The sequence below is a fragment of the Mirounga angustirostris genome, unplaced genomic scaffold (assembly GCF_029215605.1).
Source record: "Mirounga angustirostris isolate CCGP_5_RB_7025 unplaced genomic scaffold, mMirAng1.0.hap1 SCAF_11, whole genome shotgun sequence".
In the NCBI taxonomy this organism is placed as follows: domain Eukaryota; kingdom Metazoa; phylum Chordata; class Mammalia; order Carnivora; family Phocidae; genus Mirounga; species Mirounga angustirostris.
The window spans coordinates 15,209,707-15,230,744 of record NW_026991719.1 but is presented as its reverse complement, the minus strand read 5'-3'; the positions used below and the strand labels follow the sequence as shown (position 1 = coordinate 15,230,744).

General features: G+C 42.6%; 1 protein-coding gene across 13 annotated transcripts in view; it reads left to right on the top strand.

The window, feature by feature from the left end:
• ADGRG2 (adhesion G protein-coupled receptor G2) overlaps positions 1–21,038 on the top strand; it is a 131,094-nt gene that overhangs the window by 87,887 nt on the left and 22,169 nt on the right. For 11 of the 13 annotated variants that reach the window (XM_064573847.1, XM_064573845.1, XM_064573843.1 and 8 more), the window contains 8 exons: positions 2,174–2,227; positions 5,862–5,914; positions 6,761–6,819; positions 10,124–10,163; positions 10,695–10,732; positions 11,984–12,078; positions 12,626–12,692; positions 19,205–19,593. In XM_064573847.1, coding sequence (XP_064429917.1) covers positions 2,174–2,227; positions 5,862–5,914; positions 6,761–6,819; positions 10,124–10,163; positions 10,695–10,732; positions 11,984–12,078; positions 12,626–12,692; positions 19,205–19,593 — 795 coding nt within the window. The remainder of the gene's footprint in view (positions 1–2,173; positions 2,228–5,861; positions 5,915–6,760; positions 6,820–10,123; positions 10,164–10,694; positions 10,733–11,983; positions 12,079–12,625; positions 12,693–19,204; positions 19,594–21,038) is intronic. The other 2 variants (XM_045875641.3, XM_045875617.3) reach the window with 1 other exon arrangement.

The window sequence follows — 21,038 nt, the reverse complement described above, 5'->3', positions numbered from 1 at the left end:
AATGAAACGAATGGCTGGTTTTTATGTTTTCTTTCTCTTTTTTCCCACCCTTTAAAAGTGAAATCTGTTCTTAATGAATAGGTGTTTATGCACTGGGTACCTGAAGTTGTACTAAGTGTTTCGGGCTATATAATCATGATGAAATACAATGCCCACCCTTAAGAATCTTCTAGTTTGGGGAGAGACAAGGCAAACAAAGAGATAACTAACATGAACATGTATGCAGATAAAGGCAAATGATAACACAAGTGTTTCTGACATGGTGAAGCATGGGAAATAAAAGGGCTGGTGCTAGTGGTTATCAATGGGATCTAATTTATGAGGGAGAGATTCTTAGAGGAGTCAGCCTCAAACTCTTTTGAAATCAAAAAAGGGATGTACTTTTAAGTACCTAGTGTAAGAGTAGGAATATGTGATTTGCTTAACAAAAGCTTCTGGTTGATTTAAAGCAGGGGTTAGCAAACTGTGGCCTGCAGGGCAAATGTGGCCCACTACCTATTTTTGTAAATCAAGTTTTATTGGAACACTGCCATACCCATTTGTTTACATGTTATCTATGGCTACTTTTCCGATACAATGAACAGGAGAGTTGAGTAGTTGTGACAGAGACTATATGGCCCACAAAACCTAAAATATTTATTATTTGACCCTTTACAAAGTTTTCTCACTCATGACTTAAAAGGATGACCTGTGGCCATGTACTTGGGGGAAATTGCAGATAACAGCCCTAGCAATGGGAAAGAAAATTCTCAGGGTTAATGAGCAGCAAAAGACACACATCACTGGAAACAAAGTTACCACTAAAATTTAGAGAAAGGTGAGAGATGATGGAATGTAACACTTAGTGAACAATAGACCAATGGTTGTAGAGAACATTTAAAGCATTACTACCCACCATCTAAAGCAGGTTTATTTAAGATGAAATCTCTCTTTTGGTGTGGGTAACATTGCTGTGAAACAATGTAGAATTCTACAGGTCGGGTAACTTTTGGCACCTAAATTCAGTTTGCTCACAGAATCAAAACTCTTAGTTGAAGCATGATGCCTATACAACAAACATCACCCAGATCATTCTGGCAGAAACCATTTCACATGCACTAATACAAGCTCTAATTTTAGTTTGTGCCCAAACTTGTTCTCTTAAGAAAAAAATTAAGCAGTCATAAAGTACAATGGAAATAAAATAGCAATCAGGCATTGCATACATAATTCTGACCAAGCCAGACCTAACAAGGACAGCAAAATATCCCTTAATATAACAATCTTTTCCCCTTGGCCCTTTGCTTAATACGTTATCAACATTTGCACCTCACATTTACTATAGATTTCTTTTACTTTGCCAAAACGATGAAATTAACGAAGGCAAGATTTTTAGGGAGTAAACCTTGAGCTCTCTTCAAATCAAAGAAGAGATGTACTTCTCCTTTCACCAAGGGAGAAAGTGTTTTTTAGGTGAATGTGTATGGAGTTTTTGATTTATTTCATCTCTCATTCGTCTGTCCCTCCTTTGTATGCCTGTGTGGTCTGTTGTCCTGGCCATCACTCCATTTTGCCTTCACTATAACTTTTTATTTACCGCCCACTATCACTTACTAGATGGCATGCTCGTTGAGGGCAGGGTCTGTATCTGGAACCTTCCCAAACCTGTAGAATATGATAGTTGTTCAGCAAATAGTTTTTGAATTTTGTGGTTTTTGCCTAGGTGCAGTGACATCATGACATTGATGTTATTTCTTACATATATTTGCATAAGGAAATAAGACCAGCATTAGAGCGTTCATGGAATCCCCTGCCCAGGAAAGGAAAGAGGATCTATGAGTAAGGGCTATTGCATTTAAAGTCTCTATGCTCGATTTGCATTCACACTGTTCTTTTTATGTTGGACAGGAGAGGGTTTAATGGGGAACAGGACAATAAATATTTTGAGGGAGGAGTAGGGGGTTAGACAGTGACACACTAAAGAATAGTAAAGAATCAGGTTCTATAGCTGACCAACTAAGAAATGAAAACTCTCTCATTCCTCTAGTCTTTGTGGAATTCATCCAGCCAATTATATCCAACTTATAATATTTTAGGCCCACGTTTGATGCCTAAATTTGTGAATTCTCTTGACAATGTAGGATATAAGTGTAGGTGTTGACATGTTTAACCGGCCGGGTTGTTTTCTTTGCAGGAGTCAAACCCCAGAGAAATATCTGCAATTTGTCATCTATTTGCAATGACTCAGGTTAGTTCTTGTGTACATTACACATTACCAGATAAATGAGCTCCAGAGAGAGAAAAGGTTTTTCTCCTGTTGAGTATGTGATGTGTATCTCTCTGATCTGTCTCTTTTCACATCGCCTGGCTACTAAGAAGTCCCAAATGAAAACAAAAGCAAATTTTAGATCTGCCTGAAATTATCCCGTTGCTTAGTGAGATGATGGATTAACTTTCTATGAGAATATGAAGCTCTACACCAGATATTTTCGCCATAGCTTTAAATCCATAACTAATACCCTTAGAGTTGATCCATGAATATAACTAGTAATGAACTTAATTATTGAAAGCCACTTCTGGTATATAAATCCCTCAAGCCTTTCCATAGGACCTTAAGTATTATAGCTTAGAAAAAGGGTGTCGTCTTCTGCTAAAAGTAAAATATACCGCTCCACTAGAATGTTGAAAACCTCACGGACACCTAGCTTAATTGGTTGCTAATTCCAGTAGTGCCCAGAGTGTATTTTGCCATCTTTAACCCAGACTGTCACTCTTTTTCAAATTGAAAACGGAAATCTCTTGAGAACACGCTATTTTTGAAATGGGAATATTTTCCCTTCTGCCATGGGCCAGAAAGAATGAAACGACCGTTTTTCTCACATTGGTTTGGCTTGTTGGGTTCCCTTCCTTATTAAAACCAATGAAAGCTGATGTGAAAGACATAAAACATGGTGTGGTAGGTCAGTACTGGATCACGGGAAGAGAGAGGAGGAAGGTAATGAAGTATTTTGTAATTTTAAAGTCTTAAAAAACAATCCTTATAGGAATGTTTTCCATTTCTTCTGTTCCTTTTGTTCTGTTTCCTCTAATAATTTGTTTTAAAAACACAGGAAACAACTTCAAGTAAAAGAGGTTAAGGTTGGGTTGTATTAGAAAATAAGAAAACTTGGGCGCCTGGGTGGCTCAGTTGGTTAAGCGACTGCCTTCGGCTCAGGTCATGATCCTGGAGTCCCGGGATCGAGTCCCGCATCGAGTCCCGCATCGGGCTCCCTGCTCAGCGGGGAGTCTGCTTCTCCCTCTGACCTTCCTCCTTCTCATGCTCTCTGTCTCTCATTCTCTCTCTCTCTCAAATAAATAAATAAAATCTTTAAAAAAGAAAGAAAGAAAGAAAGAAAATAAGAAAACTTTGTATTCAAAGAATGGTCCACAAACATTTTCTACTTGTGTGAATGTGAGCTTTAGGGATGTGAGCATTCTGCTGATAGTATGTGCCAGGTAGAGTATTGTAGGCAAATATTAGCTGGCTTTGATTAAAGGGGAAAAAGACTTGTGAGATACGTTTCACTTTCATATATTGTGTAGCTCTTCTTCCCTCCCTCTTGTCTTACCCTTCTCTTACTGAATTCTCCATAATTTCATTATTTTTACGCTTCATCTGTGTTTTGGACTGGTGACTAATGTCTAGCTTAGTGTTGTGTCTACATGATGTTTGATAACTTTGAAAATTGAACATTTAGAAAACAAAAAACGAAAAATAAAAAACGGTCATCTTGAATAACAGATGCCAGGAAGCTAGTTGGAGTAATGTTTTCCTCAGTTAAGTGACTGAATTGACCATTTGTTTTAGTGTCTGGTGAAAACAGCCTCATCAGGGAACCAACTCTTTTGGCACCAGAAATCCCATGGTCTCCTGCCAGAAACGAGAAACCTTCACTTCTCGCAGGTTCCAATCTGACTTCATTAAGGGAAATGGAGGCTGGTGAAAAAACTGGGAGCTGACCAGGCAGAGTTAGGCTGAGGGTCAAAAGGTTCTGGGTCACACTGCTAACACTGTGCTCGCAGCACATGTATGAAATTCAGCGTGCGCTCCACAAGCCTGAAGGCACGTGCACACGCTAAATACATCTTTAATAGCTAAGGGTTTTTCCCAAAATGGATAAGTAATTCTATGCACATATCAAGTATCTTTACTTTTAATAATTGTATACTGCATTAATTGAGATTTCAGCATGAACATACCGAAGTTGAGGTTCTCAGTAGAACAGTTGCTAAAATAGATAAATCCTGTTAGTCACTGGGCCAGTGGCTTTGTCGGCCATTTTAAGTGGAAGTGGACCATTGGGTACTTGGCTGTGGGCACCAGTGGTACTTTGGGTTGTTATAAAAATGAGCTGAGAAGGCATTCAACCCTCTAGCTCAGGAGTTGACAAGCTACTGCCCATAGTCTAAATACCTGCCACCTGTTTTTGTAAATAAAGTTTTATTGGAACATAGCCATGCAAGTCGTGTACATATTGTTTGGCTGCTCTCATGCTACAACTGCAAAGTTGAGTATTTCTGACAGAACATATGGCCCACAAAACCTCAAATATCTGATCGGATATCAAAAAAATGGCTGACACCTGCTCTAGTTTGTATGACCTCTTTGCCTTCTGCTCTAGAGGCTGGTTTTCGGGGCACCTGGGTGGCTCAGTCGGTTAAGCGTCTGCCTTCGCCTCAGGTCATGATCCCAGGGTCCTGGGATCGAGTCCCACATCGGGCACCCTGCTCAGCGGGGAGCCTGCTTCTCCCTCTCCCTCTGCTGCTCCCCCTGCTTGTGCTCACGCTCTGTGTGTGTGTGTGTGTGTGTCAAATAAATAAGTAAAATCTTTAAAAAAAAAAGAAAAAGAGGCCAGTTTTCTGTCTCTGTAGATTATGAAGTGCACACAGTGTGCTTCTGTTAAGCAGTCTCTATTTTCTTTCTTTCTGATCGAGTCGGAGCCCCTTCAAGTATACGCTGTAGGAAACAGGTTGACTGAAATTGAGTTCTGTATTTCCCGAAGTGAGCATTTTAAGAACAGAGTTTTCTGGCATTTTGGGGATGAAAGCCACAATGAGTTGTTCAACTGAAGAAAAGATTCTCCCTGCAGACTATTCAGGTTTCAAAAGCAAAATCTTAACTTTGTTCCTAGCGGGGAGATTGCACTTGGTCGCTATATTTTAAAAAGAAAAAAAGAAAAACCCAAATGGCAAGGAATAAATAGACTCTCATAAGGCTGCTTAATTTCTGAGAAACACTTTTTCTCTCCCTCCTTTATGTATGTAACTGCAACTAGAAAACCCCAAAAGATTTTTTTAAAAGATTTTCTTTTATTCATTTGAGAGAGAGAAACAGAGAGAGCACGAGCACAAGGGGGGCAGAGGAAGAGGGAGAAGCAGGCTCCCTGCCAGGCAGGGAGCCTGCTGCGGGCCTCGATCCCAGGACCCTGGGATCATGACCTGAGCTGAAGGCAGACGCTTAGCCTACTGAGCCACACAGGCGCCCCCCAAAAAGATTTTTAATGTTAGAGCCAGTTCCTCGAGTTAGCATCTTTATGGGAAAAAAGATCTGATGAGCAGCATGTAGGATTAAAATTTCTTGACAAGGAGGCAAGTTTTTTCTCTTTCCGCATTCCCACGTAGAATTTATGGTTTGCATTTTCTGAAAATTGTATTGGTGGTCATTGAGTACCATTCTGATAGAAAAGACAGTAAATGTGAGTAACTGCAAAGAATTTGATGAAACCATTTATTTTATAAATTTGATTATTCATTATTAATCTGATAATCTTTTCCTGTGTTGTATTAATCCACATGCTCTAATGATGCAAGTCTCAAATTTTGTTTTGCAAATTTATTTTTAGCATTTTTTAGAGGTGAGATAATGTTTCCATATGAAGAAAGCAATGTTACCCAGGTAGGTTTTAAAGATTTTTTTTAATTGCAATCTTAAAAAGGAAGTGCTTGTGCGTTTAAAGATTTGTTTAAGGCTCAGATTATTCATGGTATTCGGCATATTTACTTTTATGACCAAATTTAAATAAAATAAGTGTTGTCGAATCACTAGCTTTTTCAAGAGGGTTTGACTTCATAATAATCACGGTACTTTGTTAATAGGCATATTTCAGTTGTCACTAAACTTGCTGCTGAATGTTCATACGATGGAATCCTAGTGCCTTTAAAACTTTTTAAATTATATTAGAAACTTCTAGCAATAAGAAATATATTGAATCTAAGAGTAGTCTTATGAATCTGATCCTGTTCCACCTCATGGGGGATTCAGATGCAGTAGAGTCAGACTTCCCATGACCTAGCCTGGTTCAGAGGATCCCGGCTAAATGTGGTTTGTTCTTCCAGTGACTATTTCCTGAGCACCTACTAGGTGCCAGGCGAGGAGCAAGGTGCTACAAATGAAGTGAAGGCTGCTACCAAGTTCCCTCTTTACACTGGGGTCTTAAGTCTGAGACCTTTCACGTGCAGAGCTTTAATCGTATTCTTTTCGGGGAACCCTTGGAATAATGAAATTAATTAGCACATTAGACTTGCTGATTCAGAATATTTTTTAAAGGAAATATAAAAACAAAAAGTAGCTCCGTTAATATGGATTTGATCGTTGGCTAGATAATACTCCATACCGTTGGCATTCAGTCTTTGGGGTGTAGTTCTTTGGGTGGCCAAGGAAACTGAAGAACAACTTCTTGTTAGAGAGTGTAAAAAAACCACAACAATATTTGTGATATTCTTAATGATTTTGTACTCCTAGCAGAATCAAAATACGACTAATGACACCTTATCTGGAGTCCTGTCTCTAAGGGAATCAAAGTGAGTAATCTACTGCTTGATTTAAAAGTTAAGACGTCAACTATGGAAAGGTACTTGTTGAGCTATCTTTACTTTTGGAAACTGAGAGTAGGAAATAGACCCAAAGCTTATAAAAATTTGGTTTGTGAGTTCTTAGCTAATAGACAGTAGTTACCCGTCATCAGCTAATAGCCCTGTGAGGCTGTTCGCTTTGATGCTCTGTAGGTATGTAAGAGGTCAGTTTGAATTGGTATTTGAGCTTTAGTACGATTTGGTAGCCAGAAAGGTTGGAAGAAGAGTTCAAGGTGGGATGCCATGTATTCCATTTGTTCATGCTTTCATGAAGCATCGGTCGTTCAAAAGTCAGAGAGAAGTCTTTGTGAAGTAGGTACCAGCTTCCAGGGACAAGCATGGACAATGAGAAATACATTACAAATATAGATGCTCCCAGTCAGACACAAGGCCAAAATGTCAGGCTAGGCCCGGAGTTAGTCTTACCTGAGTGTCACCGGGAGGGGAAACGTCACGTCTTCATCCTCCTGCAAGGAAGCAGCATCAGAGATAAAATCCATCTACTCTCAATCTTGCTACTACCCCTCAAAGGAGATTTTCATCAACTTTTGAACCAAATCCAAAAGCTCCGGGGGGAGTATCTGTGATGACATTGAAGAAAAAAAACCTTTCCTAGGTCAAAACAAGGGACATCTGGGTGGCTCAGTCGGTTAAGCGTCTGCCCTCGGCTCAGGTCATAATCCCAGGGTCCTGGGATCGAGCCCCACATCGGGCTCCCTGCTCAGCGGGGAGCCTGCTTCTCCCTCTGCCTGCCGCTCCCTCTGCTTGTGCTCTCTCTGTCTCTCTGTCTCTCTCTGACGAATAAATAAAATCTTTAAAAACAAAACAAAACAAAACTCTTCTTAAGGGTCATCCTTTCAATTAGCATTTTGACCTGGCTGCTTCTGCTGAGTCAGCAATGCATAGGTGGAGGGGAACCTTAGGATTCCACCTGGGGGATATCAAACATCTCTAGGGCTCCCCTGAGTGAGTGTGTAGCAGCAAACAGTTAAACTAATGAGAACTGGGATGGACAGGAGCAGTATTTCTATCCTTTATGCCTATTTTTTGAACTCCTGATAAAAATGTAGCTTTCCCAGCTATTCAAAGTATATGTGTGAAATAAAAAGCAGAAGATATCAGTGTCCTAGAAGTATCTTAAACTTTAGATGGGAAACAATATTGATAAGATACATTTTTTAATTTTTTAAAATTTTTAAAAAAGATTTTATTTATTTTATTTGAGAGAGAGAGAGAGAGAGCATGAGAAGGAGGGGGATCAGAGGGAGAAGCAGACTCCCCGCTGAGCGGGAAGCCTGATGCAGGGCTCGATCCTGGGACTCTGGGATCATGACCTGAGCTGAAGGCAGACACTTAACTGACTGAGCCACCCAGGCGCCCCAAGATACATTTTTTTAAACTCACAAATTAATAAATAGAACAGAAATTCACATACTTGTAATTCATCTTAATTACTAGACTTGAAATATAGAGGAGTTCATTTACAGCCATGAAGCATTTGTTGAGCACCTACTATGTGTTTGGCCTTGGGGATAAACCCAACTCTCAGGATGGAAAACTGGCTCTAGAACAATGGTTCTCTACCCTGGCTGCATATTAAAATCACCTGGGGAGCTTTTAAAAATCCTGATGTCCAGGGCGCCTGGGTGGCTCAGTTGGTTAAGCGACTGCCTTCGGCTCAGGTCATGATCCTGGAGTCCCTGGATCGAGTCCCACATCGGGCTCCCTGCTCAGCAGGGAGTCTGCTTCTCCCTCTGACCCTCCCCCCTCTCATGTGCTTGCTCTCTCTCATTCTCTCTCTCTCAAATAAATAAATAAAATCTTTAAAAAAAAAAAATCCTGATGTCCAGGCACACTCTGTAACAATTAGATCAGTATTTGGGGGCTGGGACACAGACATTGGTATTTTTGAATGCCCCCCTGATGGTTCTAGCATGAGGCCAGTTTTTAGAACCAGGAGTGTAGAGTCTGGTAGGATAGACCTAGGATGCAAACAAATAACAATACAGTAGAATCCCTACAATAAATGTGACATATTTAGGGTTCCAAAGGATGTTCTACATATCTAAATATAGAGCAGGCAGAGTGGTTGGACTTGAACCCAGGGGCCAGGGAGACCCCCAGAAAGGTAACCTCTGAGCACAGTTAAGAAGGAGCGGCTTCTGCCAGCTAGAAGAGCTAGCTGACTACTTACTGTTGCCACAATCCTTCTCTTCTTTCCTCCAGACCTTCCCTGGAACCACCTAGAACTATTGCCCATCCCTTGGAGCTGGGTTTCTCAGCCTCGGCACTATTGACATTTTGGACCTGATAGTTCTCTATTATGCAGGGCTGTGTTTGCACTGTAGGATGTGTAACAGATCCCTGACCTCTATCCACTAGATGCCAGTAACACCCAGCCCCCAATTGTGACAATCAAAAACATCTCCAGATATTGCCCAATGTCCCCTGGGGGACAGAGTCCATCCCCCCACCCCAGTTGAGAACGATTGCCCTAGAGTGAATTCTTTATTTTATTTTTTAAAATTTTATTTATTTGAGAGAGAGGGGCAGAGGGAGGGAGAAGCAGGCTCCCCACTGAGCAGGGAGCCTGACACAGCCCATCCCAGGAGTCTGAGATCATGACCCTAGCTGAAGGCAGACACTTAATCTACTGAGCCACCCAGGCGCCCCTAGAGTGAATACTTTCACTAGATTTCTTTTATCTTAACTTCCCGTGAAGCTCTTCCACATTGAAGAAATAAAAGTGTTGTTTGAGTGGGATTGGAGAGGAATGAGGGAAATTCTGGAAGAGGAGTGATGAGGAAGGGAAGGGGGGCTAGAGAGTGCTAGAGGGCAGGTGGGGTCAGGTGGAGAGGGAGTGAGGGAGAAATCAGGGGTGCAGGGCCCCCATGGCGAGTGGTGGACTCCTCTCAGAAATTTCACCTCGGGCCAGCTCTTCCTTGGGCCCTCTGCCAGAAGAAGCTGCCTGGGGGTTGCAGGAGCCTAATGAGTAACAAGATTGTTCAACCATAATTTATATCTTGCTGTTGGCTAGAACTGATAGAGCTTCTGTCTGGTTAGTTTCCCTTGTCATATAAATAATTTATTTTTCTCACATAGGAATCTCTTAGTATGCCCAGTGTTTCTTCAAAGTGAACACTGGAAGCAATAAATACCATATGCTTAGTTTAATTGCTAAAAATCTAACTTGTTTTGAATTTAACATCACCAGTGATCTCCTTCATGTCAATTTCTCTCGTTTTATTAACAGACGATCAGAGCTAAACAAAGCCCTGCAAACCTTAAGTGAGGTAATCATAGTACATCCTATACCTTGTTTATCATTACTGTTTCTATTTGGGGGAAAGCGTGGAGTTCTGTGTTCCTGAGGAGAAATGTATTCAAACTTCCCCAAATCTGTCATATAAAAGATTGAATAAACTAGTTCCTTTACTCCAGAAGTCAGAACTGGATGGATCCAGAGTCAGAACTGGATATCACAGTGGAATGCTGTTATAAGGGGATAGATTTTCCTTCATGTAAAACCAAACATTTCTTAAAATGAGGGCTCCAGAATGAGCTCCCTTGTGTGGTAGCGAGTTCTCAACAGTAGCAGGATGCAAGCAGAGACTGCCCCCCCCCCCCCCCCCCCCCCCCCCGCCGCCTGAGTAGCTTTGATGATACTTGATGATACATCAGGAATCTGATAGCAATGTGAATTGGATGATCCCTAGGGGTTATTGTGATTCTGAGATTCTATGAGGCTGTGATAAGTCCTAGGTTGTTTTGTCTGACATTCTCAACTGTCAAAGGAACCTATATATATATATTTTTTGTTTCAGACTTATTTTACCGTGTGTGCTACAGCAGAGGCCCAAAGGTCAGTCATTTTTAATACTTTTATCCATATTATTTCGTTACTCATGAGAAAAAAAGTATTGAGGGGTCTTAGGTTGCAAATTCCAATGTGTTCCTCTAAAATAAATACATATTCATGACATTTTGGATATATGTTTTTATCCTCTGAAACATGCATCCCTCTGCCACGTCTCTCTTCCCGTTTCTTTGTGAATCACAGATGGGTGGGTGGGACTGGGCCATTTGCCTCTGGTGCGGTGACGGTAAGGACTATCAGTGTCCTTAGCCCCAAAGGCCACCAATATAACCAAGAAATGGCTCCCAGTGGTCCAGTCTAGTGAAGGCCAGACAGAGAAGAAGGAACATAATATGGTGCTTGGGAGAAGGAGAGAGGGGAGGAAAAGATGGGAAAGAAAGAGAAAAGAAGAAATTAAAAAGTGTGCAGGGGTGCATCAGAGATTGCCCAACAGTTATTTGAGGTTGCACAGATGATCATTTTAAATTGTGTCCATCAGCTGTCTTGGCTGCATAAGCGAACGACTTACATAGGTCAGTAATCTCGTCACCTGAATCCTGAGCATTCTGAGAGAGTACAAGTCCTAGAAAATGATGGTTTCTGCTCATCAGGCTATTCATTGGTACAAATACTGGCAATTCTTCATGAAATTGTAGATTGAATCCCTATCCACTATATATATTTAGTTCATTTCACTTAACCACTTTTGGTTATTTGCAACATTAATATTTTTTCACGTAAATCAAGACTAAAGTAAAAAATAATAATAATAATAATAAGCGATAATGTCTTAAATTGCTAATTACCTGATAATCTAGATGGAATTGCCAGAGGGGTTTTGGATTTAAGAGACCTCGATGTTCATCCAGGCTGGTAGGTGACAGGGCTGCCATGGTGGAAATTCGAATGCCTACAGACACCAGGCTATTAGCCAGCTGCGGGTAAGACTCTCGATGTTAAGATGCTTGTCTTTGCAAACAAGTTGCACCCCCGCCAGTTCATAGTTCCCGCAGGCAAAATGAATCAGCAGTTGTGTGTGGTCACAGGGTCTCTGGTTTGCAACCTCTGCGACTATAAACCTCTATAAATGTCTCATGGTTGAAAGTCGTGGGTGGTCACAAGCTTATTGGGCTGTCCCTCCAAGCTCACAGCATCAGTGTCTCCTTTCCTCACTCCCAAGTTTGAAAAAGCATTTACAAATATGTAGGTAGGTTTCCAGTTTAGTAACATTCTGGTTATATATATTTCTCTTTACAGCACATTAAATTGTACATTCACAATAAAAATGAATAAAACAATGAACATATGTGCTGCAATGGTTGCTTTGAGAAGAGTAAAGATTCAACCGATGGGTAAGTTGTCTCTATCTTCACTGCTGTGTTCTTTTTCACATGACTTTGATGTGTTCTTTTTAAAACTGAAAATATAATCAATAAATTTAAGTATGTGATAGCTTTCTGTTTTGACTCTTGGACAGCTTTTAGAGAGCTCTAAAATGTGATTTTTTCCCCCCACTTTCTCAATAAAGTTTCAGTATACTGTATTTGAAAACAAGATAGGAAAAAAACCTACTGAGAGAGGGGGACTTCTATATGGAGTGTTTGATCCATTGCTGCGGAATGTACTTACTTCGGAATTCTTAGGAGCTGTTGAAGAGCAATTGATATTGCATGCATATAACTTCCCCCAAATTATTCACTCAATAAATATTTCTGAGCACCTATTATGTATGTATGATTGTCAATATAATAGTATCCAGTTTTATTTTATCACCTATTTTAGACAGATGCTTTTTAAAATGCATCCAGTGTAGGAACCATAATACTCGATGGATCTGAGCTTCTGCCTTGCCTTATTCTTGACCATGTATTTTCTTCTTTCTTTTACTGTTGTCTCCAGAACGGTGCTGCTGTTCTGTCAGGATACCATGCCCTTCCTCCCCGGAAGAGTTAGGAAAACTGCAGTGGTATGTAGCATCCAGGCTGACATTTTTCCTAAAAGCAATAATGATGATAATAATAATAATAATAATATTTAATCACCATGCTGGCTAAGGAATTTTGGAATTTTGACAGTGAAGAAGGGCTTTCAATTTTAGAGGAAATGCAGTTTTCTGTTGTATCAAGTTTCCATGTGGACCATTACTTTGAAATAATGGTTTGCAGTCTTGGTTGCATATCAAAATCACCTGGGGAGTATTAGAAATATTCTGGCCCTCTTCCCCTCCACCCCTGCCCCTGCCTCACCAACTGAATGTCATCATATTTTTTAATTTTTCCAGTGTGGTAGTTGAGAAAGAGTATCTCAGTGGTATTTTAATTTGCACTTCTGAGGTCTGTTTGAACAATTTTTCATGTATTTGGGGGTCATTTTTGTATTTTTCTTGTTAATTGTGCGTTCATGTCTTTCCCACTTTTTCTACTGGATATCTGATCTTTTTTTTTTTTAAGATTTTATTTATTAGAGAGAGCGCATGTGCACACAAGTAGGTAGAGTGGCTGGCAGAGGGAGAGGGAGAAGCAGGCTTCCTGTGGAGTGGGGAGCCCAATGTGGGGCTCGATTCCAGGACCCCGAGGTCATGACCTGAGCCGAAGGTAAAGGCTTAACCGACTGAGCCACCCAGGTGCCCCTGATCAGTTTTTTTTTAAGATTTTATTTATTTGGGGTGCCTGGGTGGCTCAATCGTTAAGTGTCTGCCTTCGGCTCAGGTCATGGTCCCAGGATCCTGGGATCGAGCCCCACATCGGGCTCCCCGCTCAGCAGGAAGCCTGCTTCTCCCTCTCCTACTCCCCCTGCTTGTGTTCCCTCTCTTGCTGTTTCTCTCTCTGTCAAATAAAGAAATAAAATCTTAAAAAAAAAAAAAGATTTTATTTATTTATTCAAGAGAGAGCAGGGAGAGGAGCAGAGGGAGAATCTCCAGCAGATTCCCTGCTGAGCACAGAGCCCAACGCAGGACTCCATCTCAAGACCCTGAGAACATGACCTGAGCCGAAATCAAGAGTTGAATGCTTAACCCACTGCATCACCCAGGCACCCCTGATCACCTGATCAGTTTTTAAGAGTCCTTTATATAGTGGGGTATTAACCCTTTGCGGTATATGTTGCAAATATTTTCTCCCAGTTTGTCAGTTATCTTTTGACTTCGTGTTTTTGTCATGCAAATTAAATTTTTTAAAAAATGTAGTAAAGGGGCGCCTGGTGGCTCAGTCGGTTAAGCGTCTGCCTTCCATTCAGGCCATGATCTTGGGATCCTGGAATCCAGCCCCGCAGGCCCAGGCTCCTTGCTCAGCAGGGAGTCTGCCTCTCCCTCTGCCCCCCGCCCCCCCCCATGCATGAGGATGCGCGCGCACACACACTCTCTCTCAAATAAATAAATAAAATCTTTTAAAAAAATTGTAGTTAAATTTGCCAGTCTTTTCTTTTATTGCCTGTGGATTTGAAGTCTTAGCTAGAAAGCCTTTTCCTATGCCCAGGTTATAGGGGAATTCATCCTTGAGTTTTTCTAGTAATTATATGGTTTCTTTCTTTTTTTTTTTTTTTTTACATTAAATCCACTTGGAATTTATTCTTGTGTGTGGGGCAAGGTATGGATCTAATTCAAACTTTTCAAAAATGTCTAGCCAGGGGTTCCACACCATTTATTAAAAAGTCTATCTTTTCCTCAGTGATTTGAGAAGCCATCTTTGGAATATGTTAAATGTTGATAGCTATTTGGTCCCAATTCCAGACATTAGATGCTAACATTGAGGGAAGCTGAGTGAGGGATATAGGGAACTCTGTGTTATTTTTGCAGGGTTTCTGTAAGCCTAAAATTAATTCCATTGAAGAATTTTTTGAGAATCTTGATTTCCAGTCTCCCACCCTCAGTGATTCTGATTTAATTGGTCTGGAACACAGCCTAGGCATTAAGGGTTTTAAAAGCCCTCTTGGCGATTCTAATGTGCAACCAATGTTGAGAATGACTGCCTTAAACTCAGCACCAAAATGGAGGGAAGCTGGGAGGCAGATGATCCCAAAGTCATGGATGACGTGATCACAGGTGTATACAAATATACATAGAAAAAACTAGGAAGTGAATGAATGAAGGAAAATACTCACGGGGCATAGGTGATATTTTGTTTACTATTCCTTTTTTTTTTCTTTGCAGCATTTTCAATACTTTATTACAATCAGATAAAATTTGTATTTGAACAAAAGGACATACATTTTTTTTTCAAGATTTTATTTATTAATTTGACAGAGAGAGACACAGCGAGAGAGGGAACACAAGCAGGGGGAGCGGAAGAGGGAGAAGCAGGCTTCCCGCTGAGCAGGGAGCCTGATGCGGGGCTCGATTCCAAGACCCTGGGACCAAGACCTTAGCCGAAGGCAGACGCCTAATGACTGAGCCACCCAGGCGCCCCAGGACATACATTTTTCAATGTAAAGCTTCTCATATGGGAACAAAAGGCTAGCTGTAGCCTGTCTGCCCTGTGTGGGCTGTATTTCTGGGATATATTAAAACATTGGACCTCGAGGAATAGCTAAAGGACTTTAGTTTAGGATTTATAGCATTTTCTGTAATAAAAAGTGAAGAATAAGTTTTAAGCTCAACATGCTCCATTAAGCTGAAGGGTTGAGGCCCATTTGAGAGAGAGAATTTCTAGAAGTACCAGGAGCAGATGAAGAGATCATAGCTCTTGTGAGGCAGCCCCACAGACCTCTGCTGCCTGCCCATTCAAAGAGCTGTGAGGACGAAGTGGCGGGACACAGAAAAGCGGGCAGAATATGAGCTCATTGTCTGGCTCGGGCTCTGTCATCAGCTAGCTGTGTATCCAGCTGTTGATTCTTTATCAATAGAAATAAGCCTCAGGTTCCTCCTCTGTAAAATAGGAAGTGAGCCCTATCAGCACTTCTCAGGCATTACTGTGCATATCAGCCACACAGGGTCTGGTTAAAATTCTGATCCAGGAGGTCTGGGAAAGACCTGAGCTGCTGCCTTTCTACCAGGTGAAGCCAGTGCTCCTCGTTCATGGACCTCACTTTGCGCAGTGGGGTCTGGTCCACAGAGCAGTGGTTCTCAACCCTGGATGCACATTGGAATCATCTGGGGAGTTTTAAAAACACCCATACCTGCCTCCCACCCTCAGAAATGGTGATGTCATTGGTGTGGGGTGCAGTCCAGGCTTCTGGATTTTTCAGGATTCCTGGGTGGGGTGATTCTTTTTTTTTTTTTTTTTAAAGATTTTATTTATTTATTTGAGAGAGAGAATGAAATAGAGAGAGCATGAGAGGGAGGAGGGTCAGAGGGAGAAGCAGACTGCCTGCGGAGCAGGGAGCCCGATGAGGGACTCGATCCCGGGACTCCAGGATCGTGACCTGAGCCGAAGGCAGTCGCTTAACCAACTGAGCCACCCAGGCGCCCCCCCTTTTTTTTTTTTAAGATTTTATTTGTGAGAGAGTGAGAGCATGAGTAGAGGGAGAGGGGAGTGGGAGAAGCAGACTCCCCACTGAACACAGAGCCTGACGTGGGGCTTGATCTCACAACCCTGAGGTCATGACCGGAGCCAAAGGCAGATGCTTAACTGACCGAGCCACCCAGGTGTCCTATTTTTAACTTTTTAAAAAGATTTTATTAATTTATTTGAGAGAGAGAGCATGAATCGGGGGGGAGGGGAGGAGGAGCAGAGGGAGAGGGAGAAGCAGGCTCCCCTCTGAGCAGGGAGCCCGATGCGGGGCTCGATCCCAGGATCCCAAGATCATGACCTGAGTGTACGGCAGACGCTTAACCGACTGAGCCACCCAGGTGCCCACTTCGGGCGCTTTTAAAACCTGATGTGTCAAAGTGGCCTTGGGTGCTGGAAATAATCTCTTAGGATCTGGGTGGTGATGATATAGGTGTATCCACGTATAAAAGTTCTTCAAGCTCTAAATGGAAGATTAGTACAGTCTACCGTATGGAGGCTGCTCAGTGAAGAAGCATATTAAAACAGATACGGATGCCTGCAGCCACCCCAGAGAGTCCACTTGAGTGGGCCTGGGATGGGAGCCCCTGCACTGGTGTGCAGCGCTCGGAGGTTTCTCATGTAGAGCTGGCATTGCCCGCCACCGCTCTGCCCCTCGGCGTGCCTCTCCTGGCGGATGGAGGGCTCTGAGTAGCAGAAGTGCCAAGAGTATCCGAGAGAGGGTAGCCTCTTCCCCCAGATCTAAGAAGGAAATTTAATTCAGACTTTGCAAAGCACCTCTGCTGTGACTCGGCCCGACGGATTGCTGCCGTACACAGTTCAGAGAACGGAGTCTCGGAGAACTGGGTGGATTGCCTGGAAGACTACTGAGAGCTGGAGCCTCAGCCAGGGCTTCTCGACTCATCACTTTTCCGACTGTCTGGCGCCCCTTCGTCCACACTGCCACCCTGAACCCCAGGCTGTGTAGACAAGCCTCCGGCGGGTGTCTGACCAGATTAGACTGAGGCAGCATTTCTTTTTATGGGTATGACCTGCCTCGGGTTCCTCAACCTAATATTCCTGCCTCCTCTCACCCCAGAGAAGCAATAAAGACACATTCTAGTTGGTGCTCTTAAGTCACCATCTAAAACTGGATCCATCAGAGGTTTCCCTAGGTAATAGTTTGTTGCCCCCTCTGGTTACTCTTACCCCCCCCACCCCAAGACTGGTGGATCTTGATAGTAGATGAGTTCTTCTCAACCTTGCATGCCATGAAAATATATGGGCCTGGGGGCCTCACCCCTGCACCAAGACCAACTGAAACAGATGCTGAGGAGTAGGCCACAAAAAACTCTGTATATTTTTTAAAAGTCCTCTGGGTTTTCTCATGCACGGCCTAGGTTGAGAACCACTGGGCTAAAGCAATACTGAGGGTGTAGCTGATTTACAAACTGGGGGCCCCTATGGCCCCAGCTTAATTTATTTTTTCAGTCAACGAACATTTCCAGTCACTAGGTGCCAGTTAGCATCATGCTGTGCTATAGTGGTATAAAATTGACTCAGATTCCTATGTTCATCAGTTTCACAAAAATTTAGTATTATTAACTTCAGTTCAAGATTTTCTTGAAACAAAATTCAGTAAGTCAAAGAAAAAAAAAAAAGGCAGTGCGATTTACCTATTCCAGCCAATATCACACTGCATGTGAGTGAGCTAAATTTGAGGTTTCATGGAAAAGAAAGGCTTACTTGTGACTCACGAAGACCAGTATGAGAATTTGCTGAAATAAAAAATTCCATTATCCAAATCAATAATAATGATTTTTGCACATTTTTCTAATATGGATCAATACACAGAAGATTGTAAATGTAATTGACAGAATTATGTACTTTGCAAATACTACAGGAAAAATCTGAAGAACATTTTATGATTATTGATAAATTTAGAGCTGCTTTTCAATTTATGCCATACCCTTTTGTACCCCATGTTAATACTGAGTTGACATAAGAGTTTGTGAATCTGGGGTGCCCGGGTGGCTCAGTCGGTTAAGCATCTGCCTTCGGCTCAGGTCATGATCCCAGGGTCCTGGGATCGAGCCCCACATCGGGCTCCCTGCTCAGCGGGAAGCCTGCTTCTCCCTCTCTCACTCTCCCTGCCTGTGTTCCCTCTCTCGCTGTCTCTCTCTCTGTCAAATGAATAAATAAAATCTTGGGAAAAAAAAGAGTTTGTGAATCTGTTATGGACAGATACAGTTTTGAAATGGATATGCTTTTGCTTCAAAGTAAAATCAATTGTTCTAAAAATGATGAGCCAGTTTTTTAATGCAGATTCGAATATTCAAGGAAAATGATATTTTGGTATTTAAGTTTTTAGAAGAATTTTTTTTAACGATTTTATTTATTTGATAGAGAGCACAAGCAGGGGGAGCAGCAGAGGGAGAGGGAGAAGCAGGCTCCCCGCTGAGCAGGGAACCCAATGTGGGGCTCGATCCCAGGACCCTGGGATCATGAACTGAGCTGAAGGTAGACGTTTAACCAACTGAGCCACCCAGGCACCCAGTATTTAGAACACTTTATAGTATGTTAGGAACAGTTTGGGCGTGTGATTATACTTTTTTGAGAATACATTTTGTAAAACCTAAAAAAAAAATGTGAGACAGATTCCTAATATATGAAAACCAGCTAGGTGGGTAACAGCATGTAACAGCTCCCCCCCACCACCAGAAACACATAGAAGTGTTACAAGATCTCTTCAACTGAGTGATAAGTAATAAAGCACAAGAGCCTGAGAGTAGTGGTGAGTGAGTGACCTGGAACTGGCAGTTCATAAAAGAGCATCCCTCCTGGCTAATTCCTCTCCCAGGGAAGAAGTGGTGGAAGTGGGCAGGGGCAGGGGGCCAGTGGCAAGGGCACGGCAGGTGTGCAGGGCAGAGGCTGGGAGTAGCAGGTCCCTGGTGGAGCCAAGTCACCTTGGTGGTGTCGGGTGGTTGCTAGAGGAGGTGAGCCTCTCTATCACTTACTTGTGTCTCACGTGCATCTCTCTGATTCTTTCCTTTAGTGACCTGCAGGATCCTGTTGTATGTCTTGCTGGTCATCCAGATGGCTCACCATTTTCTTCTAGCAATTCCATCCCAGTTGTTCCTCGGGCCACCATTCTGTCCCAGGTCTCCAGTGCCTTCTCTTTTGCTGAACCTCTAAATCATCCACCTGTAACCCAGAGCCCTGCCTCTCCAACACGAGGGATTTACCTTCCTTCTCCCCAGCCTTCAGCTCCCCTAGCTTCCAGCTCTGCCATTGATATGCCCCCCAGTTCTGGAACTATCTTTTCCCCTATGCCCCAAACTGATCTTTCCCACACACTGCCAACTGTGAAATCCTCACTTTCCTCTCCCACCGCGTCTGCCCCTGTGAATGTCATCACGACCAGCACACCTCCTGACAAGACAGGTAAATATGAGGAGTCCCGCTGCCGCTGTTTGTTAGAATCTGGCTTCCTGAATCGCAGGGGTTTGCCTGCCAAGTCAAGATATCTGTAACAAGGCCATGTTGAACCTTTCTTTTTATGATACCTGCTTGATTTCGAGAGCTTTCCTCCAGAGATTCGTAGAACATAGATGTGGCTGAGTTTGATTGTTTTGACCAAGAGAGTGGAGAAATAGCTCTGAGGCAAACATATCTCATTTTATCAAGATGAGTTATTTTACAGGTTTCTTTCTCCCACAAAAGGTTATTAGGTCACTGTTTTCAACATTCTGAAGAGGAAACTGTTGAACTTTTTTTTTTTTTAAGATTTTATTTATTTATTTGACAGAGAGAGCCACAACCAGAGAGGGAACACAAGCAGGGGGAGTGTGAGAAGGAGAAGGAGAAGCAGGCTTCCCTCCGAGCAGGGAGCCCAATGCAGGGCTCGATCCCAGGACCCTGGGATCATGACCTGAGCCAAAGGCAGACGCTTAACAAATGAGCCACCCAGGCGCTCACTGTTGAACTTAAAAAAAAAAAAAAGAAAGATTTATTTATTTATTTTAGAGAGAGGGAGAGAGAGAGAGTGGTGGGGAGAGGGACAGAGGGAGAGGGTGAAAAAATCTCAGATTCCCCGCTGAGCGCGGAGCCCGAAGCGGGGCTCGATCCCACCACCCTGAGATCATGACCTGAGCCGAAACCAAGAGTCGGACACTTAACCGACTGAGCCACCCAGGCGCCCCAAGGAAACTTCTGTACTGTTAAACACAGTAATTCCATTTAGAAAGATGACAAGAGAAAAATTTAGCTTTCTTGAAAACAAGTCAGTTACAGAGTGACAGAGGTGGGACTGAGCTAAGGTTGCCTTGAGGAGGGGAGACATGTTCAGAAGACCTACGTGTGGGTCTGCAGGTGTCCTCACCCGCAGTGTGATCTGGGATAAGCCATTTAGCTGACTTTAGCCTACACGACTTTAAGATGGAAATAATCACACTAGCTGCACTGGGTTTGGAATGATGGTTACAGAAGAATGCCCTGGAACCTGCAGAGGGCTCCCCACACACAAAGTAGGCTTAGGGGTAAAGAGATAAAGACAAGAGCGGAAGATGCAAGAGAGAATTCTGGATGCTTTGAAGGTTGAATTCAGTGAGTAAGAAGCAGACCTTCCTTTAAATTTGGGGGGAGTGGGAGGCAAAACCAAGTTCTTGGTGACATGAGATTGGAGCTCATGTTGTGATCTCCACCTTCTCCCCCACAGTGCAAGCATCCCCAGGAGATTGGGAGCGGCTGCCAAATGACTTGATATTTTTTTCTTTTCTTTTTTTTTTTAAGATTTTATTTATTTATTAGAGAGAGAGAGTGAGAGAGAGCACAAGCAGGGGGAGCGGCAGAGGGAGAGGGAGAAGCAGACTCCCCACTGAGCAAGGAGC